Here is a 23,891-nt window from a genome sequence, read left to right as displayed (position 1 = left end):
CCTCACTCTCTCCGTACATTCCACCGGACGCGACGCAAAGCAAATCCTGCCCGCTGTGGAACGAGGGGAGAGCCGGGCAACGCGCGGGCGCGCATTGCCCCCCAGGGCTAGAGAGCTGGCAGCAGTAGCTTCGCCGCCGCTGCCTGCCACTGGAATCACTCTCCTGTCGACAGAGGCCGCGTACCCTGGAGGATAGCAGAGCGCCTGAGCTGGGAACTGCCGGGTAGGATGCGGGGGCTTAGGCCATCCGATATGTATATCCCGAATCCGCGATGCAAAGAAACGCTTGTCCCCCCTCCCTTCCCGGCACTTTCATCAACCTCCAACGACGCCGGCCCTGGTTCTGACGCAGCCTTGCTGGCATTCCCGTGGTTTCAAGGACATTGCCTGGACCAAGAGAAGTGAAAACCGCCCTGAATCCCCCTCCTCGACCGCAACCTAGGACATTATCAGGTCCTACCCAGACTCGCCAGTGTCAGGAAGTTTCGAGGTCTAGTCTTGGCCCCGTGTGTGTGTGTGTGTGTGTGTGTCAGGCCTCTCCTTTCCAACAGAGACGAACTAGTCCAGAGTCTAAAATTCCCATCCGATGAACCGCAGGCAGCCCTCTCCTCTTCCTCAGGCTAATTGACTTCTGCCCAACATCCCCCGCATTCGCCGGTTTCTCGGACTGCCGTGCGCATCTCAACTCATTTTCCCGCCACACCACCACCGCCGCACAGGAACCTTGATTTGGCGGCTTGGCTTCAACGGCGGCGCCCCGAAGGCTGCATGCGAGATATGCCGGTCGGTATCTGAACATGACATTCTTCCGTGCGTCGCGGACAGCCTGACACCGGGATAGCGCCTCGAAAAGGTCATGGGAAAAGAAAAAGAAAAAAAAAGCCATTTGGGATGCACCCTCCCCCCCCTCTTCACACCGCCTCACACACCGAAGGCCCCCTCCAGAGCATGGACTATGTATGGTATTGCGTGCGTATAATGTGTGGTCGAGGTTTGAGAACTCAAGAGAGCTTTCCGGGTGCACAGCCAGCCCCCCCCAAATCGGGCACTCTTCCCCAACCATTTGAAATTACGTAGGGCACACATCCAACCGCGAACGAGCGCTGCAAAAATGAGAGTAATGAAAAAGGATAAAGAGAGAGAGGAAGGATTGTGAAGGGTTGTCCTTCCTCACCACAGACAGAGTGTGTTGGTGTGTGGAAGCGACCACCCGGGACGCCTGCATATCATCGAATCGGAGACTTTCCCCATCACTCCACGTCTTCCTGCTGACTGACTCTACCTCCCACCTTACGCGCTTCTCGATGCAATGTACTATGTAGGTAGTGCACGTGCACGTGATGTCAGCTCTCCAGACGCTCCCTCCAACACTAGAGATTCAGATCTTCCTCTCCTCTCCGTTTCAAAGCGCCAATCCAACCCGCTTTTGCTTTTTTTTCCCGCTCCGCCACACTGGTGGAAGGCCTTGCGTAGCACATCGTACACCAGAATGGGTAACCGCAAAAGATTGCGATTTGCGCCCCGGCATGCCTGCACTTATTTCGACTGGCCGCCGGAGAGAGGGCTAGCCTTGTCACGCAGATATGTCATCTTCGCGCCCGCCCAACAAGAAGAGAGAGACTTACCCTTCTGACATCCAGCGGCACCGCGTAAGCGCCCGAGACGGCAAGAAAAATAAAATGTATAAAAATTACATTCGCTATCCTAATCCCCCGACTTGCCGCACATTCGGATCCGATTCGTCCCTCTCTTCCCCATTCCCTGAACCACCCTAAAAAAAAATACCACCTTTTTCCTCCTCAACCCGGTCCGATTCCCACAGACCGCGCGCGCCTCCCCCCTCACCCGTCTCACTCATTGGCCTTGAGAGACATCTTCAGCTCGTCGTTCCAAGAGCTTGCAACGTGACTCTCTCTCACACACACTCATTTACTCACTCACTTTCCAGCCATCAGCTCAACTGCCAACGTCATTGCTCCAGAAACCGTTGATGATGTTGGATTAGCGCCGAGGCTTTAGCTATGTCTCTTCATTCTTGACCCCAGAGCCAATCAAGCTATAGCTTGAGTCACGTACTCTGTATACATTCATAGACGGACCCTCCATGTGGGCAATCTGCTGTTTCCATTATACACCACCCAAGGCCATGCCAGCAATAACCCCTTAGTACCGAAACCACACCGCTGCCTCTATCATGCGCTTTTTTTACCGGCTCAAAGTATATACGAATCCTGTCTTGGCTCTGTCCCCTTATCGCCGTCAAACCAATTTCTGCTTTGCTTCCATCTTGTTCCGCCTCGCGTTTCCGTACGGGTTACATGATGGGGTTTTCTTTCCCCCTATCCTCCTTTCTTCCTAGCCCTGGCTAGCTGTTAAAGACCCCTACCCAATACTGCTTGCCTTTTCGTGTGGATTTTCCGGCCTCCTTCCAAATCATGTCGCTAGTGTGGGCCAGGCGTCCGATGCCGTGGGTCCATTGCGACTTTTCCTAATCCACCCCTGTTCTCCGAGTTCCTCAATGCCCCCAAACTGGGTAAGACGAGCGCAGCAACTTCTAGACGCTGACGAAGGCTTCGGCTGGTAATTGGGCCTGTGCGAGTCTTAGTATTATTTTCCCTGTGTTCCGGGTTTCGGAGCATCCTACCTTTTTCTCGTGGAAGACTGCCAATGCCCTGGTGAAGTCCCAAGCGACGTCTGACAAGCACATTTCCGAGTACGCGTGTGTCATTGTGGTTTGCTTCGATAGTTCGACAATCATGGCCTGGCGTTGTTCTTGTTCCTGGGCCGGCGGGGCTTGTGCCTCGGCAACGAAGACATTAGGGAGCGGGTTGAAGGCTCTGAGGGACAGCATATCGCTAACGACGCGGATGGGGTTGCTGTTGGGTCGTCCAGGTCCCAAAACAAACGTGCGAGAGAAGCTCCGGAGACCCGTCTTGCCGTCCTTGTCGCATTCTTCGAATTGACCATGCACAGATATGATCATGCCGTCCACACCGCCGGGTGTCTGGCCAGTCGGGTCGGCGAGACCGGGCAGAAGGTGGCAATCCATAATATACTTGCTGATGTCCACCTTGATGTCCGGGTGCTGTGTTTTCGGGAGGTCGTTCCAGAGGTTCCAGATGGCCTCTCTTCCCGTAATCAATCTTGCAGCTCGGGCGGCTGGTGTCGTGATTTTCATGAGGTTCCGAGATTGCTTGATGTATGAAGCCCAGGGCATCGGCTGTGGCAAGCTTGGATCCCTAATGGAGTAAGTGTCGACCGCCAGAGAGAACTGACTGTTGTCGTCGTAATATTTGGCCAGGAGACCCGTGCGGTCCGTGTCAAAGCCGAGGAAGAACTCCAGCAGGAACGCCTCTCCAATGCCCGCAACGTCGCGGAAATCGGGTCCACGTTGGGGAATCGGCTTTGGCCGACCTGCTGCTTTGATCTCCGCAATCCGTTCCGGTGTCAGTTGCTCACCGTTCAAGACTTGCAGCTTAGGGAAGAAGTGCAACAGCTCGAGCACCACCTTCGGGTCCGCGATGTTGAGCGGGTTCCCCGTTAGGTACAGAGTTTCCAGCTTCTTAAGCTTCTGTCGCCATCTTGACAGCCCTGTGACGGACGCAATCTGATTCCCACTCAGGTCGAGGTTCTTGAGGTCCGGGAACGTATCCGCCATCTCTTCGACTTGCGCGACGGTATCAATATTGTTGTTTGCCAGGCTGATGCTGTGGATGGCATCAATCTTCGCTTGAGCCGTCTTGAAGAGCTCGTCGCAAATCCTCATCATGACCTTGAAAAGCTTTTCGGCTCTGTCCTTGGACTCTAATATTCCCATCTGGATCAGGCCCTCGTCTTGGTACAGGGAGTCTAGCCTCAGAAGCTTGTTTTCCATGTCGTAGCGGAGCGACATGATGCTTTGCAATTTCTGTTTCGTCTCCTGAGCTGCGGCAGATGCTTCGTTTGCCTTGGCAATCGATCCGTCACTGTCAGTGATCTCCAATTGCGTTCCCGCGAAAGTGAAGGTGTTGACTTTGAGAATCTCCTCCGCATCTTCTTGGCTTGCCGCAACGTTGACCAAGTCCCCTCTCATACTTGACTATTGATGGTTAGCGGTTTCGTAGTCTCAAATTTCGTCTCAGCTACATGGAGGGCACAAGCAGCCCGTATGGGGCTGTTTGTCTCTAGCTTCGCGTAGTGTCTTGCGTTGCAACGAGGCTGGACCAGTCGGCGTCCCTATGTAGTTCCCCTGAGCCTCACAACAACGCGACATACCTTCTTAATGTGCACCGTTTTGTTGCGGCCGGACAGAGTGGTGGCTTTCCGTTCGAGAAACATCAGCAGGTCCCTCAGGCCACCGTCGTCATTGCTTGCGGCCTTGCTCTCCTTCAGACCCTTGACGGTCAGCCACACGAGACCAGAGCTCTGTGGCTTCCTCCTCGATACCAGATCGTTTCCATCGCCGGTGTCTAGGTGCCGAGCAATCGCTTGGTGTACTTTCGAGCCTGGCTTGGTTGGGGGCCCGCCACCCCGCGTTGGTCGCTGAGGTCGCGAGTTGTTCGTGTCAGCGGAGGCTGCTCTGTTGTTTGGTCGACGTGTCCCATTTCCCCCAACGGCGCTTCCCATGTCAAGGTCTCCATCCCTGTCGACTTGAGTTCTGCCACCTCGACGCTTTTGGATGCCGCCGCCGCGCGAAGTCTTCGTTCCAGCGACGGAGTTGCGGGTTTCGCGTGCAGGCTGCGAGTTCATGATGCGAGGGGCTCGAGGAGGCGCCATTTTGGAGATGCTGCCGCAAGAAAGATGATGCGACGGGTGGCGTTCGATAGTAGATAGAGGGGTATTCGTAAATAGAGTTCGCTTGTTGAAGGCGACGGTGAAGACAACGACGAGCGATTTGTTGGATATGCCGTCACGCTTTCGGTGGTAACAGGTAACGATTGTCGAATCTAGAAGAAATCGCTGCGATGTTGTAGATGTTTTTTGTGCGTGTTATATTTAACGCCGGGACGTTCCTGTAGAGGACAAAAGGCGATGTTGTAGAGCGAATGACTGTTGTCTCGTTTCTGGGACGTGGGCAGCTTCAGAGTACAAAGGCCCTAGGGACCTAGGCGCAAACTCGGGGCTACTGCGAGAAGCAGATATCCTTTTGGCAGAGCCGTTATATATCGACAAAGAGAATAGTGAATGAATGGCCGGCACGCAAGGGGGCAAGTACCGCGCAGCTTCGTGGGCGGTATTCAAGGTGAGGCGAGTGATGGAGTGGAGGGAAACGGCAGTGAAGAAATTCGCCCGTCGCGAAAAGCAGTGACGTTTGAGTTAGCCCCACCACAGGTCACCAGGCAGGCAGGAACGCTCAGGTCGCATGCGACCTCTCTGGACTAGGTTTAGCGCAATTGTGGCTCTGGCTGCCTTCTCTCCCGTAGTATCCGTATCTGATTGTTAAATATATCGAAACTTTTCCGTGTGTGTTTCTCCCGATCCCTCTTTAAACAAGATTGGTCACGAGGTTTACCAATGGGGTTTGCTTGTTATTGCAACCGCTATGATGCGCTGGCTTCATGCTGCCAGCTGTTGCCCCGGCAGTGGTATTCCAGGGACCTTCCCAGGTTTACGATGTAACAAACACAGCGATAGCTGAGTAGATGAGGAAGACTGCCAGCGCCAGCGTCAATATGAACTGAACAATACAAAGCGAAAGTGAAAATGGGAGGTAAACAATGTTCATATTTCCTAGTAAGTTACACTTCCACTTTTATCGGTTCTTCCGAATTGTCAAAAGCGCCAGACTGAGAAGCTTTCATCGGAGAAAGCAGACATGCTGCCCCGGCCCCACTTGTAGACCCTGAAGCTGAGCTTGTCGACCAAACCTTATCAAGCATATTATTATGTAATCAATATCAGGTGACCGCGATCTGATTTCGCGTCGAGCTCGACGACGACGCGTCTGGTTTAATCGCCACGCGAGCCCCTCGTTATCCGCGAGCAGAGACCTTGCCGACCCCAGATTGGGAGGTTTTTCATAACGGTCACATAGAGTCCCATCATGCTTACGCATTTTGGGCGAAAACCCAATAACTCAGTCATCGAGTGAGGATCATTCACTGTTCCCACCATGGATTCTGATGAATACGACGACGATCTTGCAGACGAGGATTTGGTGGAAGCACTTAGTCAGAGTCAGGCTGGCCCATCGAGCTCCTCAGCCTTTAATCTGCAGACTGCGCCCTCTGCCAGGTCGTCGGCATTTACCCATGCCCTGGAGCCATCTTTCAACAGAGGCAACGCGGGGCGTCAACTCCCAGCAACCAATGTAGGTCGAAAGTCATTGACACCGTTTACCCTCATCACTGCGAACGTTTTCTAAACGGTTCTGCAGGCATTTCAGAAGTCAGCATCGACTCGACCTCTGGCAAACGAATTGGATGACTTGCCCTCAGATGCATTTTCCTCCTCGCCGGAACCTCTGTCGGCCGCACCACCCACCAGGAATGCAGCAACTGCGGCGCCCAGGGCTCAGAATGGATTGACTCGCACATCATCGTCAAGTTTCAGACAGACCACCTTGCTGGGTGGTAGGGTCGCAGACGACGCCCCTATCCAACCTTCTCAGCCAGGATTCGGCCGGGTCTACAGGGGAGATAAGCCTGAAGAAGCCCCTTCTCAGCATGCTATCGATCGTGAAGAGATGAAGACCTGGCTGTATCCAACCAACCTCGGAGCCACCAGAGACTATCAGTTCAGTATCGTCAAAAACGGCCTGTTCAACAACACACTTGTCGCCTTACCCACTGGTCTTGGCAAGACATTCATTGCTGCAACCATCATGCTCAACTACTACCGTTGGACCAAGGACGCCAAGATTGTGTTCGTTGCGCCTACTAAACCCCTGGTGGCCCAGCAGGTCGACGCTTGCTTCAACATTGTGGGCATACCTCGATCTGAGACAACGCTCCTTACAGGCGACACCGCACCGGCCCTCAGAGTAAACGAGTGGTCGTCCAAACGAGTGTTCTTCATGACACCGCAGACGCTGCAGAACGACATCTCTCACGGCTATGCCGACCCGAAATCCATCGTTCTGTTGGTGATAGACGAAGCCCATCGCGCCACGGGCGAGTACGCGTATGCCAAGGTCGTCAAGAGAATACGCCAATACAACTCCTATTTCCGGTTATTGGCGTTAACCGCGACGCCCGGCTCAAAGATTGAGACGGTGCAAGAAATCATTGACAACCTCGGGATATCACACATTGAAATTCGAACCGAGGATTCCATTGACATCCGTCAATATGTGCATCAAAGAAACGTTGAGCAAGTTGTCCTCGATCCCTCTGACGAAATGTGCGAGATCAAGGATCTGTTCTCGAAGGCCCTGAAGCCGCTGATGGACAAGCTCACCCAGCAAAACATCTATTTCGGCAGGGATCCGATGGCAATAACAACATACGGTTTGGTGAAGCAACAGCAGGAATGGTTCGCTACCGTCGGACGCAAAACCAATCCCGGAATGCAATTCATGATGAGGGCTATTTTCAGCATATTGCAGAGTCTTGCCCACGCAATCAAGCTGCTCAACTTTCACGGAATCAGACCCTTCTACGAGAACCTGAAGGAGTTCAGAGGCGGAGTTGAAGACATGGGAGAGAAGGGGTCCAAATACAAGAAGCAGATAGTTAACGACCAAAGCTTCCAGGAGATGATGACGAGGGTAGAGAAGTGGCTTCGCACCGAGGGCTTCGTCGGCCATCCGAAGCTTGCCGCTTTGCAGGACACCGTCCTCAACCACTTCATGGACGCCGGTGCGACGTCCACCCGCATCATAGTGTTCAGCGAATACAGGGACAGTGCCGAGGATATTGTCCGGGTTCTGAACGTGCACAAACCACTGATCAAGGCCACTGTTTTCGTCGGCCAAGCGGACTCGAAGCGGTCCGCAGGCATGAAGCAGAGCGAACAGATTGCAACGATTCAGAAGTTTAAGGACGGCGAATACAATGTACTGGTCGCGACCTCCATCGGCGAAGAGGGCTTGGACATTGGACAAGTCGATCTCATTGTGTGCTACGATGCTTCTTCCTCGCCCATCAGGATGCTTCAACGGATGGGCAGAACGGGACGAAAGAGGGCAGGCAACATCGTACTCTTGCTCATGCGGGGCAAAGAGGAGGACGCCTTTGCCAGGTCGAAGGACAACTACGCAGAGATGCAGAAGCTGATCTGCGAAGGGAGCAAGTTCAACTTCCGCCACGATCTTTCGGCTCGGATTGTGCCTAGGGATATTCGGCCCGAGGTGAACCTGCAGCACATCGAGATCCCCATTGAAAACACGCAAAACCCGTCACTTCCCGAGCCCAAGAAAGGGAGGGCGAGGAAGAAGTTGCCCCCAAAGAAGTTCCACCTGCCAGACGGCGTTAGTTTGGGCTTCGTCAAGGCATCAGATATGGGCAAGGCTAGTGCAGCCCCCAAAAGAGGTCGCCCTCAGAAAAAGCAAGAGCCGACAGAGGCGGACTTCGTCGCTGACGTGCCCTCGGTTAACTCGGTCGTCCTCACAGAAACACAGTTGGCTGAGTTGGACAGGGTGTACCGGTCTCTGCCTGCCAGCTGGTCCAAAATCGAAGAGACGGAGATGCCAAGTTTGACTGCCTGTCCCGAGCTCCAACGACGCCTTCGACCAGTAGGCAAGGTTCAACACGGCCAACGAACGAAAAGGTTCGTCAAATTATGCCAGAAGCTTGCCAAGAGCCAAGACACAAGAAGTCGCTACATACAACCGTTTGGGGAAGAGGACACCAGCCGGTGGGAAGAGGTTGCGGTCCCAGATTATGCCAGCGATACGGAAGACGGGGCGCTTCCGGGCAACGGTGCCAGGAGGCAGTCGAAAACGGTGGTGTCTGAGGATGAGCCCATCGAGGAGTCAAGGCCAAAGAAACGCAAATCCAACAGTGCACCCAAGCGCTCAGCATTCACATCTGCTACAGCGCTAGTGGACGACGACATGGACAAGACCGCGGATGAAGAAACGCCGCCGCGACGGCTTCCGAAGCCGAAGAAGGCTGCTACGGGACGAGGACGCGGCAAGAAGGCCTCGAGGCGAGTGGGCCGTGGCATCAACAGCGATGAGCTCGGCGACGACTGCGACAGAGGCAGCGATGTGATGGAAACGGACGGGTCAGACAGCGGGGGTGACTTGCTCGATTTCGTCGTCTCGGACGAACACCCCGTGTCCAGCAACCACCCGTCATCTTCGGCGTTGCCCACGAGCCAAGCCACGGCCACGGGCTCAACGCAGCGCAACGATGCCGCCCAGCCTTTTTACGTGCCGACCGAGTTCCCGGCGACACAGGAGTCGGCAGACTCGCTTCCGGATCTCGCGGATGTGCTTCTCAGTAACAAGGCAAAGAGGTCGCGGACAGCAGCGTCGATGGACGAGTCTGAGGACGGAGACGCTACTCCGCGACAACAGGCAGGCGGACGGCAGCAGAGAAGGCGAGCAGTGTTTGAGAGCGACAGCGACGAATAAAGTCGACAAGCTGCACTATCGATACTTTGCAATTGTAAAAAGACATGCACGGGGCAGAGCGGCGGGCGTGACAGCATCAGCTAGACATAGCCAGGAATGACAATAATGACTGAATGAACCGTGTTTATTGCTCTAATCTATTTCCCCATCTCTCTTGCAACCCTCCAGCCCCGGAACACCGACGACGACACGAGAGCCACGCTCCTCTATAAAAAAGTCTCGAGTCAGTAAAGAACGTCCCGATGACAATGCGATTGCCAACGTAGCAACAACAGAAACTTTTCTTATTAGACCAGCAAATTTCAGAAACCCGAGTTAAAAGCACAACATCCCCACCCCGCCCACCCGCCGCCCCTTACCCCCCGACGGAATCGAGGGACAGCACATGACGGTGCAAACGTTCCCAAGCCCATGTGCCGGTTTAAGAGTAAGGGTGTCTCACGAGGGGCGAGACCAGAGGGGAGGAGGGGAGGTCAAGAAGAACAACCCCCCTTTCCCCGGGGCGTCTCAGACGGCTCTTCCTATGAGTATAAAAGGTTTTATGACTTTCATCATATGGTGGTCTTCCTCCCCAGTCCCTCCACCCCATTCTCCTCCTCGGGAGCTTGGGATCTGGGAGTCCTGAAGCTCGAAAAGGTAAAGAAAGGATGGGAGGAAGGGGGAGGTTTCATAGAAGGAAATTTCGATTGAGCTTACCTCTCTGGTACGGACTTCAATCAAGTGTCCTTGTACGACATTGGAGAGAGAGGGAGGCGCGTCGAAAGTCGAGAAATTCGCAGGGTGGAAGGGGATGCCCTTTCGTTGGGCGGCGGACGCCCGGGTTGATGTTGACGGGAAAGCAAAGAGGATTGAAATTTTTCGCAGCAAACGCGGGTTTTGGAGAGCGGGCAAAGGAGAGGGACGTGGGGCGTGGGGAAGGAGCTCTGGCCAGCTGTCTGCCAACTGGCAGAGACCCCACTGGAGCTCCCACCAATCGTGTGATGGAAGCGACACCGTCCTGGGACCTATGTACCTTGGTACGATGTAGGTTATTATCTAAGACAGACTGCACACACATCTACCGGCGGGAGGAAATGGCTCCTACGGCAGCGGGAACGGCGCGAACGGCAGTCCGTTGCTGACCCGAAGCTTACGGGCCCGACGCATCACACTCCCAGCATGGGGCAGGGGAGGTGCCGCATAGGAAAGGGATGTCTCGGCTCGCACGATATCGTCTTGCGATTTGATTCTATCTGAACCATCTAGGTAACTTTGGGTATCTATCTACGCCCGGCATTTCGCTTGTCCTCCCATCTCCTCCCTCCCTTCCTTTCTGATGCATGCATTGAATCCACCGGGTGACTCAAGTCCATCAAAGAACATGTGTCTTTTCCCCTCGTGTTCCAACCGCAGATCCCCCCACCGCGCCCCAGCCCTTTTGCCTGCGCAGCCGTGTGCGGACGGCGCGTCGCGATGCTTGGGGCCAGAATACGGGCTGTCAGATCTGGCCCCGTGCCTCCGGCGTCCAGTGGGGGGGAGCGAGACAACGCTTGGCTTTGCACGCCGAACACGTCATTCCTGTACCCCTTTCCGCGGGAACCCGAATCCTACACCATGTCCTCCTTACCCACCCAGGTTGTTGACTTCCATCCACCGGTTTCTTTCTCTGTCCTGTGGCGGTTTTGTTTTTGGTTTTGTTGTTTTTGTGTCTCCAGACGCCCAGAGCAAACAGTCCATCAGTGAACACGAGAAGCTATAGACTTAGCGTCTCCTTCAGTGCAACACTCCATGACATTGCTCGACGGGCACCCAGTGACGTTTCAGTGGTTTTCAGAGCTGCCAGATCAAATTGAGCGAGATAACCGTCTCTACTCTAAATCATCTTCCTCAAAACGTGGCGTCCTCAAGTCCCCCATGGCCCCATGGCCGGCCTGTCCTGCCACGAGTCACGTTGCTAGCCATGTCCTCTCTATTATCAATCTCATGCGAATTCAAGATGAGAAAATGAGATACATCCGAGAGCAAGCAGAGTGGTTGTGCGAGACCAAATAATACAAAATTGCAAATGAGGGAGAGTCGAGCATACGACCCCCTCGAGCCCTCCAGAGGCTCTGTCCATATCCAGTCATCAAATCATTAGCCCATCCCGCGCCCAAGCGGACAAGTTTTGTCACACACGCTAGAACTGCCACAGGCAGCTGCCAACGTACCCATCGCACACCTTTCCGGCCTCCATTTACTGGCTTGGAAAGCTTTGGTAGTCCATGGCCCACTCGAGAGACTGGAACGGATCCTGCGACGCTTGGGAGTAGCCCAAGCCGGCGCTCGGCACCTCACCGAAGAGGGAATCGTACGTCTTGCTTACGGTGTTGGCGGGGAAGAGCTGGAAGTCGTTGCCACAGAACTCATCGGCTCCGCCATTAAACGTGTCCTCGAAGCCCTCATCCACCTCAGCCAAAGAATTTGGTGTGTAGAGCATGGCATTGCCCTGGCCGATGGGAGAAATGTGAGGGGCGGTCTGGATGGCATCCATCTGAGGCTGGCAAGTGGGAACAGGCTGGTAGATGGGGAATGCCATGTTCATCTTTTCGGCGAAGACAGACCGGTCAGGGGTGGGGAGCTGGGCGTGGGCACCATAGATATCCTCATTCACAGTGAAGTCGGGGCCCTCTTGGTACGAGTAGGGGCCGTAAGACACATCGGTGGAGGGAGTGTTGTGGTCTGACGGGGACATGGACATGTCAAGCTGACCATCGAATGGACCCGAAACACCGAGAACTTGGTCAAAGTCTTCGTCCGAGATGTAGGAGGGGAACTCCATGCCATCAATGTGGGAAGCAAAGTCGCCCACGGGACCGATGGTGTGCAGGGGAGCAAGAATGGGGTCGTTGAAGTTGAACTGCGCCTGGTCCATTGGCGGAGGGGGGGTGGCGGCGCTGCTGGTAGAAGGAGTAGGCATGTGGATGAGCTGGGGGGTGGAATGCGTCACGCTGCCGGCCTTGCTCGACGACTTCTTGCCGTTGGTCTTGGTGCGAACGTATTGCCAGCCGTGGGCCTTCTCCATGTGCTGCTTGCAGTTCGATTCCCGCTTCGACTTGTAGGGGCACGGCTTGTATAGGCACTCGTACATGGGCGGTGCCGAGGAGTGCTTGTCGTTGTGGTGGCGGTCCATCTCCTTCTCGGTGGGCCAACCGTACTCGTGGTATTTGCAGGACTTGACAGGGCATTTCCAGGGGCGGGAGTGAGTCTTCTCGTGCTTGGTCAAGTCACAAGGACGCTTGAACTCCTTGTTGCAACCAGGCTCGCGGCACTTCTTGGGGGCAAGCTCCTCGGGGCTCGCGTTCTTCTTGCGGCGGGCCATAGAGCGCATGATCTCCTCGTCGTCTTCTAATTGCTGGCTCAAGGAGCGTTTCATCTGAACGGGGCTCTTGGTGTCATCAAGGTCAACCTCCAAGCCGGTCGCCATGGAAATGGCCTTTCCGTCCTTGCGAACACGGACGAGCTCAGCGGGACGTCCGTTCTCGGTGATGCCACCGAACAGCTTGATTTCGTCGGTCCTGGGGAGGACGTTAGCACAGTGAAGCGGGAGATGGGAGTGGGTGTCGTACGGGTCAACGTCCATCTCAGCAGCGTCTGATTCCTTGGCGGCAGCAAGTTGGCCAGCGTACTGGCGAATCTGTTCCACGAGGTCGATGAAATACCCGTTAGTGTAAGGCCGGTCGTTGGGTCGAGTCTGTTCTCGGTCGCTGAGGTATTCCACGGTGGCTTGAATGCAGCGGATCGACGTCAGGCAGAAGTCGAGGTACAAGGCGGCGGTCTTGGTCCTCTCCTTCATCAACGATGGATAAGTACTTCCCCAAACTCCAGTATGATTCAGGAGCTGACTTACCGGTGCCATAAAGATGAGGGTCTTTTCCAGGTCTCTCAGGCAGATGATCTCCTTCTCTCTGATGCGCCTGGGAACATCAAGAACAATCGGCTCGAAGTCCTTGAGGGCGGGCTTGGCCCGGAGTGGTCGAAGGATGTGCTCTTGGATGCGGTTTGCGGCCTTGGAGCTCAGAGCGGGAAGCTTCTCCATGGTGGAAGAAGTGTTGGCAGCAGACCGGGTGATGGCGGATGCCTTCTTTGAAGCAGTGGTCGCAGTCTCTGTCTCGGCGGTATGCGCGACAGAGGTGCCGAGTCCGCTGTCTGATTCATGATGTCTCGAGGAGCGACGGGTTCTGGGGCGCAGGATGCGACGTTCCGCCTCCTTGGACTTTTCCTTTGCCATGGCGGGGTCAACGACAGGAAGGTTGAGGAAGCCTCTGGGCACGGGAAGACTGTCGTCTCGGAAAGACTTGGCCTTGGGGGAGACAAGGGTGATGTTGGCAAGTGACTTGTCGATGTCGTCGACAAACAATGCCATACGGCGGCGATGGGCATCGACGACGTCGTCCAGGTTGGTCTGGGAGCGTCGAAGGCTTGGGGGGACAGTCAAAGCATCGTCAAGGGAAGATGTAGGACTGGTGGGAGAATGGAAGGTAGCACCCTTGCGGAGGCTGTTGGTCTTAAGAGTGAGGCGACTGCCGGCAGAGGACTCCGGGGGAGTCACCGGAGTCCTGCGTCGAGGGTTGACGGAGACGGACATGGCGAGGGTAATGACACGGGTGTCCAGAACTCTGTCGACTACGGTGTGTTAGACGTCTTGCGGGTTCACCAAGTTGTAGGGCTGAAGAGAGAAGCGGCGGGGGTGAGTCACAACCAGGAGCACGCTGGTAGGCTCGATGGCGTAGTCCTAAACTCTTGAGCAAGCCCAAGGTTCAGCATTGGTCAATGTGGCGGGAAATGGTTTGAGATAGGAAACGTGCGGGCAAAAGACATGAATGAGAAGAGGAGACCGAGTCTTACGTTGAGATGGGGCGGAGATGGTATCGATGAGTACGATGTAGATATGCGCAGTGGATGATACGGCAGACAGCGAAGCAGGCGAGTCGATTTAAGTCGAGGCCGAAATCCGTCTGCCTGATTTTCAAAGGCTTCTGGAAGCGGGACAAAATGTGAGACGGTGTACGGTTTGGGGCTTTTCGTCGCAGTAGTACGCGTCGGCGAGCAGACGAGGATGGAGGAGGAAGAAATTGTTGTAGTTGGATGTATCCGGAGGAAAGAGGAGAGGCAGGCGAGGTGGGTGGTGCGCGGCGGCCTCAGTGGGACAAGGCGGCGTGCGTGTCGTGTCGTGTCCTAAGGAGTCGGGAGCTACGGATAGGACTACGGTAGAAAGCAGGAAGTTGGACGGACGATGAGAAGGAGGAGGAGGAGGAGGAGGAGGATTCGGTCGAAGGAAAGGACGAACGAGGATTGGGGGGGTAGGAGGGGAAAAGAGGCGTGGTTGTGAGCGAGGACGTGGAAAGCACGGTCGAAGGTCTTCGAGGTTGATTAGAAAAGCAGCACAGCAAGCAAGCAAGCAGCCGCCAGCACTGAATCCAGTTCAAGGCGTGCTGGACGGATGGGCGGACCAAAACTATGGAAGGCGCCCGCCCGGGGTGAGAGGCTGCTGCCTAATCGGCTAACCAATGAGAGAACGTCGCCGCCAACCCAGTGGAGGCGGAGTCTGGGCTTTTCGGTCCATGGAAGGATCGGACCCCCGGTTCAACAGACGACCCTCGAACGGTACGTACCTACCTCTCTCTCTTTCTGTCTTTCTCACTTTGTCTCTCTCTCCCCGCTCCTCCCTTGCCATCTTTTCCGCTGCGGGCGGCAGCGCCAACTCTCTCATTGACTCTCCTCCCGTCCATGCCCCATCGCTGGTGGGAAATAGAACAGATTCTGTCTCGCAGCTAATTCCTGGCTCAGGTAGACCCGCTGTTAAGATCACCGCAGCTCTGCAGCAAACTGCTGGAACCGCAGGGCGGTGGACGAAAGCGTTAGTGTCGTGAACACAGCCCGCCCCCGAATCAAGCATCGGTGTAACAGATGAGCAGAGACTCCATCACATACATCCTACGGAGTTATTCTCTAAGGTTATACGATACCCTCGCCCTTAGCATTACACTATACTACACCACAGCACCCGCCCGTGTCGCAGTATTAAGCTTCAGCCCGTTTACTAATCAGGGGTACGGAATGGTGTAACGATAACATGAGAAGAGAGAGAGAGAGAGAGAGAGAATGTGCAGCAGGGCTGGACTTGCTTTACGACCTTACGACCTTGCTACCAACAAACGACACCCACCGTAAGCACGGCGGCAATGAAACCCGACCAATGCCCCCGCCCCCCACCCCGTTCTCTGAGTCCGTACGTTTGTGGGCCTCTCGGACTCCCTCTTGGCATCCATCTGACCATCTCGCCGACCCGTACTATTACCGGTACGAATGAACTACGGATACTCTGTACAGCTGCTTTTTCTGCTCGCAAATCTCAATGGGTCCAGGGCACCGGAAAAGGCCAGGGCCAGGGCTGCAGTGTACCGTACGCTACACTCCTCGGGTGCAGGGTACAGAGTCCAGGGTGCTCTATCCGTACCTCTGCTTCTCCCTGCGGAATACTTTACACGGCGTTACCTTCTGGATGGAGACGATGAAATGTGTTTAATCGAGTTTCAACATGCACCGTCGAAAATGATCCGAAGTGGCTTGGGGCTCCTCCCGGTTCCTCACTATCGCCAACTCGGAACGATGGCATGGCATGACGAGGACATGCATTCGCTGAGATGGGCATACGGGTGACTGGAAACGCAGTGTGTACACGACTATTACATACACCGTCTACACGGCCAAGGTGTCAAGTGTCATCTCAGCCTGGCAGGGCATAAAATAGCAGTGCGCTGCATTGCATTACACTGCGCTGCGCTGCACACACAGCACATCTCGACATGGCTCAACTGAACTGCACCACCCCACCTGTTGCACCGGTCGTGGCTTTGAGGCCACTAACGACAACAAGACTAAAAGATCAACACACCCGAACAGCAAGACTGGACTGGCGGACGCTTGAGGGTTTTCTGCTTATGCATGGTACCTTTCTCCTCTACCTGATTTGGCCGCACTCGCTTATCCTCGTCCAAATTAGCCCCTCATAACCAAAGTGCAGAGACTAGCCCCGCCTATCAATCTCCACCCGCCAACCTGATCCATGCCTTCCCACTGCATCGTTTCATTCTCCGCCAATCTGCTATCATTCCTAAGCGAACGGTTGGTTCCTCAATTCCGCTCCCTGAGCAGTGAAAACCCTCAGCCTCCTCCTCCGCAGGACCGTCGGGGCCACCGCCCCTTTGGCATTTGCCCAAACCGGCAAACGGGCTCCAGTCTCGAATTGAGACCAACATTGGCAGTCAATTAAGCCGCCAACTTTTCGGAAATTGACCAATCATATCTCCAGGCTCTTACCCTTGCCGCTTGCCGCACCACTGTGATATCTGTGTCTCCATCAACCCGTGGCCCGTGATCCATGGCCCGTGGAGTTTATTGATGACGGATCCACTCGGAGCCAACTCCTAGGTCTCGCTCACCGTTGGGTCAAGGGCGGCTGATCATACAATCGGCTCGTCAAGAGGGGAGAGTCCTGACGGCCGCCCGGTGCTCGTCGAAAGTCGGTACACTCTGTTCGTTCGGCCGCCAGATCACTCGGCCATGGGATTAGCAGGGATGGAGGACGGCAGCGGGCGCTCATCGTCCCCTATCCTGTGTCACCAATCCCGTGTCATGATTCTGCTACGTACCTACTCTGCGCACCCCGGTCTGATCAGCAAAGCAGAGCCCACCAGTCCGGTCCGGGTCGCTCGATGACGTCCGGCGCAGAGCGCGCGGTGATGAGGTTGCATCCGAGGACTACACGATGTTTAGCAATGCGCAGGTTCGCGCTGACCTGGCGGGCGTTTGCACTCCCCCTATTGAGGATATCGGAACACACAAACACGAGCAACATGGACCTGCGTGGTTTGACTGACTCGTCACCGAGCTTGCGTCGTTTGGAGCTTGGCGCTTTGCTCTGACGGTAGTGTTACCTACTGGATTGCGCGGCTGCGCGCACCAACACCCCGCCAGGGTCGATATTCGGGTTCGCACTCTGCCGTGTGAGCGTCTTTGCTGCACGGGACTTTGAGTACAGGGGGAACGTCGCATGATGGCCTACAGTAGGTACGCATTCGCTTGCAGGTACGCAGCTAAATGAGCCTTCGCCAGCCAATTGCTCACCACCCATTGACTCTCACGCTCAAACACTCCTTCCCATCTCTCTCTTTCCCTCTGTCTATCTCCACACGTAGGGCTGGTGTGGCTGTCGTGTCATAGTGACTCCGACTCAAACCAATCCAATAAGGTGGACTGGTCGAAGCAGAAACTCAAAGCAAGCCTTTTGACTCAGAGCCGGCTCTCGGCCGCAACCCGCCCACTCATCAGACGAGAGACGGTGTCCCGTCATACCTCCAACTAGTCTCCCCGTATTCCAAGACGCAAGACGTCAGACTTGGGAACCTCGTTTTTGTTTTTGTTTTTTTTGCCATGCAGACAGAGAATGTGCTTTGCTGCAATCCTAGTGGTTCACGAAGCCCGTCTTGGGTGACACGTACTCCGTCACGCACCAGCGATTTTTCAAATCCGAACAAGTCTGGTCTGTCTGCCCTCCAGTCAGCCTTGTGGATCCCGTCTTCCACCAATCAGCTCCGTGGTAATTGGGCAGCCTATCACCGGACCCCGCTCTGCCGATCTCTACGGCCACCTCCCGACTACGTTGTGGTTTACGTCGTCGCAAGGCATCAGCATTTTCGGCATTATCGTTTCCTTCTTTGACGACGTACACTGCGTTCCTAGTACCGCAGCAGCATACCCTATTATCCACGCACGCGCCCTTTGAGAGGGGCTACATGTATCCCAGTCACACACAAGTGACAGGAAGCTTATCGGATGGATTCGAGGAAGCATGTTGTCCCCCCGGCCCCCAATTGTATTGAAACAAAGGCCACGAATCTGCATCGTCAATGAGCGCTAATCTACACTACTTGTGCCAAATGAGTCAAAGTCTGGCTGCATCGTCGTTTTATTTCCACCTTTGCACTTGTTTCTCCCAGCTTGGTGGCCCTTTAGTAGGAATCGGGTCGATCTCAGCCCCATGCACGTCAGATTCCCAAAGGGCCTCCCAGGCGAACCTTGTTTCTGGCGCCCCTCCAGACATGCACGGATTCCGGGATTGTAAGGTGTCATCTCCGTCTTATCAGTTCATCTACTTCTGCGGTCTAGTGTCGCCCCCTCCAACCCAGCCGCGCCGGCCAAGCCGCGTCTACCGCCGCTGGTTGGGGGCCGTTCGCCACAACTCTTCTACTTCCTCGAACAGCTCGTCCAGTGACAACCCCGGAGTGAATTCCGGTGGGCTTGCGGCAGTGTCGTTCCGCACTCCCCAGCCGCTTCCGTTCTCCAGCACGACGCTCTCGAGCGGGCCCCTTTTCGCCCTCGCCCCCATGGTCACTCGATCTGCCCTGGCCATGGACCTTTGCAGCAAGAGAGGGGCGGGGTGCGCCGTTGAGTCTTCGGGCTGGAAGAGCTGGCTGTCTGCGCCCCCGCCGGGGCTGGCCGTAGAACCACTTGGTCTTTGGTTCTGGTCGTGGTCCTGGTTCTGGTCTTGATTGCCACTGCGATACCCTGGTGTTCTCTGCGCGCGTTGTGAATAATGCTCGGGACCTTCACCGTTGCATTGTTCCCGACGAATTCGTTCCCGCCGTTTGGCCTTCTCGTACCGGATGTTCGTATAAAGCGGTTGGCGGATCAGGCGGACCTCTGTCGGATCCGTGCCCTTGCGCCGGCTTCTCGACGGCGACCCGGAGCGTCCCCGACGCGAATTCCGCCGCGATCCTGTACCCCCGTAAGCATCGTGACTCGCCGGACGTCCCGCGGCGTGCAGGTGCTTGTCGCCGATGAAGCCGCACCGCCTGGATGCTTCCGCGGCGGCGTCCTCTGGCCGGAACGGCGGGTTGTTATCGTCGTGGTCATCGACGACGAACCCCGGGCCGCTGCACACTGCTGCGTTAGCTTCCTCCTCGAGACAGCGGGGACACTTGCCGTTGAGCGGTTCGAGGGTCGGCTTGGGCCGGCATCTCTCCTCCCTCGGGGGCGCGGCGGGGGCGAGGAAGAAGCACGGGCAGAAGAGAACCAGCCACGGGCTCCTACGGTCTTGTTCTCGCCGACTTCTCGTCGTCGTCGAAGACAACGCCGCCACGTGGGCGTGTTCCCTGCGGCGCCTCTTCTCGTCGTCGCAGACGATTTCCTCGATTCGGCCGTGCCGGCAGCTCTTGTAGATGGTTTGCTTCCTCCAGCACATGTTTTCTACTCACCGTGTCCCTTGGAAGGTTTCAGTTTATGGCTTGGATTCTCGGGGTTCGGGGTTATGTAGTGTGGTGCGTGGTGTTCTTGTTGGTTTCGGCAGACTGATCCGGAGATGCCCAGGCCAATGTGAAGAATGCCTTGAATGTTATAGTGCGTACGGGAAGTCTGAAGAAAGGCCATGAATGATACCTTGTGCTGGATCTCATAGGTAGTTCAGAGATGTGTTCGAGCTGGCGACAACGCCCTCCCATGCAATTTGCTCTGTGAAGTCGTCGCTCTTTGTTCACGATGCCGAACAACTACATTGTCCAGTCAGGCATCACCTCTGTTCCCGAACGTATTATGTAGCGCGATACGGAACCCCCCTTTCCCCTCTCCCTCTCCCCCACATGGAGGCAGACGCAAACCACACTGCAGCAGAGTCCCCGTCGTTGGACCTATTCTGTCGCTCGCTCTGTTGTCGAGGGGTGGAGTTGCCGAGGTTGCCGCGAGGTTGTCAACGTTCTCCGGTAATTGCAATGTGTTCGCCAGCTTGCCATAAAAACCACCTTTCCGGCCATCTGGTGCGCTTGGTTTGTTCGCATTTTCTATTTTGGAGTGGGGTTTCCGTCGGCTGTACTGACGCTTTGTTTGCCGACTCTTCTTCCCTTGGGCTGTGACCACCACCCAAGCCGGCCAGCCCCGTCAGCCGTTCCCCTTGAACAACCGCAAAACACAGCCTCTGGCAGAACCCCGATGTCGGGAGAAGGAATCACTAAAGAGCTTCGTCTGGCACCGGAACTGGTCGGTCTGGTCCCAGAAAAAAAAAAGGTATATGGGCTGAAGTCCTGGCATGGTATCAATGTACTTTTTTTTGAACAAGGGAAGCGGCAAAGTATCACGACAGCCCGTGTTCCCTTTGGGCCGTGTATCCAACCTTTCTTTGCCTTGCACGTAAGGGATGGAAACACTGCCCTCCTGCCTCAAGAGGAAGCCTCCTGACCGAATGGAACAAGGAAACGACCTTTGGGGGGGGGGGGGGGGGGGGGGCAGAATATGTCTTTGAGCAAGTCTGAGTCAAAAAGGCCCCCGTGGCCCCCATGACTGTAGGCCAGACTTGCACCACGACCTGTTGAGTTCCTCTGCTAAGCTCTATTCTTTTACCTCCTTTTCCTTTCTTAACCAACAAATCCGATCAAGCAAGAATGGGGTTCTCGTGGCCTTCCATAGGACGCTGGACGTCCCGCAGAGCCCGTTCCTCTTCGGCCTCACTCGAGCCGCTTCGGAGTGTTTCGAACGGCCGCACTATGACGACGACAGTGTGCTATCCCGCCAACGGCGGGAACCAACGCACCTCCCCGCCAGGACTCGCGCCATACGACGAGACTTCGTCGTCGTCGTCGTCGTCGTCGTTGTCGTTACCCTCGTCTCCCGCCAGTGAGCACCATCAGCGATCCCCGACCGGCCTCTTTGGAGTCCAGACCCACGGCGTCGAGGAGACGGAGGCGCTCGCAAAAGGTGAGTCCCCCCACGCGCTCAACGCGCTGCGCCGACGGCAGAAGGAAGCTGAGAGACGTCTGAGGAGCGACGGGAAGGAAGCGAACCCGCGCGTCTGGCCGCGGGCGGTTCCCTCTGCTCGGGGGCGGCGGCCGGGGGAAGAGGAGGCGGCTCCGCAGCAGCAGCGGCGGCGGCGGCGGCGAATCCTCGATCATAAAGACCACCGATATCACTACGACCACCTCCGGCCGTGCAAAGGTGCGTCCCTTAAAGAACGACATGACGGGGCGAGAGAGGTAAGTCATCGTCACAGCTGGGAGGGCGGGGCAGTAGACCATGCTGATGCGTGACACAGGCCGAAGACGTCGAGGAGGAACCCGGCGGAGACGGAGAAGGTCCCTCGCTTGCCGCACCTGTGTTTCCCGGAGTTTGGGCTGATGATGAAAGAAGCTGGGATTTCGGCCACGATCGAAGGTAGTGCCTCCACGTCTGTCCATGAGGAGGATATAGGCGTGGAAGCGTCCTCGAACGAGAGTGTTTTGTCCAAGGACAGGTCTCCGGGCTGCCTGCTCGGTCTTCGTGACAACGACGACACCGGAAGCCAGGAAGGCCCCAAGAAACCGACAAAAGACGGGCTGGGAATCCACCGACCCGCATCTGTTGACTTTGAAGGCCGGCGGATGGACGAGGAGGAAGAAGCTCCCCACGGGGTGAGCTACGATATCCCTCGCCCTACCACCGGCCTGGGCTGGTACGAAGATGACGCGTCCTCTGTGAAATCCACCGTCGACCACTTCGACTCACAGTCGAGCGTGCGAGACTCTGACGGATCGGCGGAAAGCATCGCACTGGATTCGCAACCCCTTGCTGTGCATCAGGACCCTTTGCGATGCAGTCCGTTTATCCGCTGCTGCTCTCAAGCGTCGTCTTTGCCCGAGGTAGGGGGAACCCCGACAACAGAAAGCAAGCACAACAAGCTGAGCCCATCTATGAGTACCGTCATGAAGAACACGAGTAGCTTCCTTCGGTTCAGCACGGACGATGATGACGATGATGACGACGACTGGCTGGGACCACGGCCCGTGGAATCTGGTTCAGTCTCACATCAACACATCGAATACTCCCCCGCTCACGCAGAACCCTCCTCTAACTCCATCATGGAAGACTCAAATACTGTCTCCCCTATATCACACAAACCTTTTTCAATCTCAGAGGAAGAGCAAGAGATCGACGACATAATCGACATCTACGCGACCTCCCCTGACCGTACGCCCGTCCAATACAGCGGCGACCTGCCCCCTTATCCCCCATACCACCATTACGCCTCCGACCCCCTCCGCACGATCGCTCGCGGTCTCTCTCTACCTCCCACAACCTCCTTCGCCGACCTCCAGGAGTACCTCGCCCGCAACGCAAACATCCTCCGCTACCTCGTCCTCCACTGCATCCCCTCCCCCTCCATCAACCCCATCGAGTACGTCACCGACCTCGTGGAGCCGATCCTCCCGCTCCCTCTCCCACCGCACCCCTCCATCGCCCAGAACTACCCCCCGCACCCGCGGCGGCGCGAGTACACCGGCCTCCTGCAGGCGGTCCGCTCGGTCCAGTGGTCCGCCGACGTCATCAACGACATGCTTGCCGTCGTCGACTCGGACCCGTCGCCGCCGGGGAGCCGCGGACGCCGCTCGACGGCGCTGCCCATGTTCCGCAAGCTCCGCGCCGCGGACGCGCAGCGGAAGGGGCACCTCACGTCCGCGCAACTGCACAGGCTGCACCGCCACGGGGTGTCTCTGCTCGACGTGCTGCAGATGAACGACGTCCCCAAGGTCGTCGCCCGCGGGCTGAGCGAGCGGCTCATGGAGGCGGCGGAGAGCGGGGTGTTGGAGATCGCGAAGGAGGGTAACCTGCTCGACGAGGAGGGCGCTCTCCTGGAGCTGCTGGTAGACCCGGGCGATACCGTTCCGACGAGCCCCAGGGGCGAGAGGAGGGGCAGGCGTCGAGAAGGGAGCGGGCTGAGGAACTGTGTTGGCGCCGACGAGGATGACGGAGAGACGACGGACGACGAGAATGAGTACTACGAAGCGGGGACGGCTGTTGAATCGCTTTTCGAACACGCGGACGACGGGCGCAACGTCGACGACATGTGGTACACCGTGAGCCCCCTGTCTCCCGACGCGAACCCCGACGAGCATGGCTGGAACCACGACGACGTCTCCCCGCTGACGACGTCCTGCCGCCTCCAGGAGCTCGAGGCTCTATTCCACGAAGTCCGGGTCCTGTCTTCCGAGAAAACTCGTCCGGCCGACGGGACGACCCCCGAGCCGCCACGCAAGGCGATCAGGAGGACGCGCGTGCTCCGGACGTGCGGCGACAGGGGCGGCGTCCTGGTCGACGAGGAGACGGCCAAGAGCCCCGAGATGCAGCGCTTCTTCCACGTGATCGGGGCGCCGCCGCCGCCGGCGGACCCGGACTCTCGGCTTGCCAAGGGGGGCAGGAGGAGCTGGGGCGTGGATCTCGGGGGAATATTGAGCGCTTAGTCCTTTTTTTTTCCCCCCTTTGCACAGACAGGCGTTGCGGGCTTTCGCATGGAGGGAGGCATAAGGCGTAAAAAGGGGGGGGGGAGCACGGATACAAGCCAGAACGTGAT

General features: G+C 56.4%; 5 protein-coding genes across 5 annotated transcripts; 2 read left to right on the top strand and 3 right to left on the bottom strand.

The window, feature by feature from the left end:
- Positions 1–2,554: 2,554 nt before the first annotated feature.
- On the bottom strand, positions 2,555–4,755 carry GLRG_04526 (TAP domain-containing protein; the record flags this gene model as incomplete). The annotated part of the gene is made up of 3 exons (XM_008095211.1): positions 2,555–2,590; positions 2,645–4,078; positions 4,255–4,755. 3 exons carry the CDS (start codon positions 4,753–4,755, stop codon positions 2,555–2,557), a joined length of 1,971 nt encoding a protein of 656 aa, XP_008093402.1.
- Positions 4,756–6,091: 1,336 nt separating this feature from the next.
- On the top strand, positions 6,092–9,499 carry GLRG_04525 (type III restriction enzyme; the record flags this gene model as incomplete). The annotated part of the gene is made up of 2 exons (XM_008095210.1): positions 6,092–6,289; positions 6,356–9,499. The coding sequence occupies 2 exons, from the start codon at positions 6,092–6,094 to the stop codon at positions 9,497–9,499; spliced, it is 3,342 nt and encodes a 1,113-aa protein (XP_008093401.1).
- A 2,215-nt stretch (positions 9,500–11,714) lies between these two features.
- GLRG_04524 (uncharacterized protein) lies at positions 11,715–14,105 on the bottom strand (the record flags this gene model as incomplete). The annotated part of the gene is made up of 3 exons (XM_008095209.1): positions 11,715–13,035; positions 13,087–13,307; positions 13,368–14,105. 3 exons carry the CDS (start codon positions 14,103–14,105, stop codon positions 11,715–11,717), a joined length of 2,280 nt encoding a protein of 759 aa, XP_008093400.1.
- Positions 14,106–18,728: 4,623 nt separating this feature from the next.
- GLRG_04523 (uncharacterized protein) lies at positions 18,729–19,763 on the bottom strand (the record flags this gene model as incomplete). Its single annotated transcript, XM_008095208.1, has 1 exon — positions 18,729–19,763. The coding sequence occupies one exon, from the start codon at positions 19,761–19,763 to the stop codon at positions 18,729–18,731; it is 1,035 nt and encodes a 344-aa protein (XP_008093399.1).
- Positions 19,764–21,054: 1,291 nt separating this feature from the next.
- On the top strand, positions 21,055–23,781 carry GLRG_04522 (uncharacterized protein; the record flags this gene model as incomplete). The annotated part of the gene is made up of 3 exons (XM_008095207.1): positions 21,055–21,265; positions 21,330–21,540; positions 21,600–23,781. 3 exons carry the CDS (start codon positions 21,055–21,057, stop codon positions 23,779–23,781), a joined length of 2,604 nt encoding a protein of 867 aa, XP_008093398.1.
- Positions 23,782–23,891: the final 110 nt, after the last annotated feature.

This window comes from Colletotrichum graminicola (assembly GCF_000149035.1).
Source record: "Colletotrichum graminicola M1.001 genomic scaffold supercont1.14, whole genome shotgun sequence".
NCBI lineage: Eukaryota > Fungi > Ascomycota > Sordariomycetes > Glomerellales > Glomerellaceae > Colletotrichum > Colletotrichum graminicola.
This window is presented reverse-complemented; position numbering and strand designations above follow the sequence as displayed.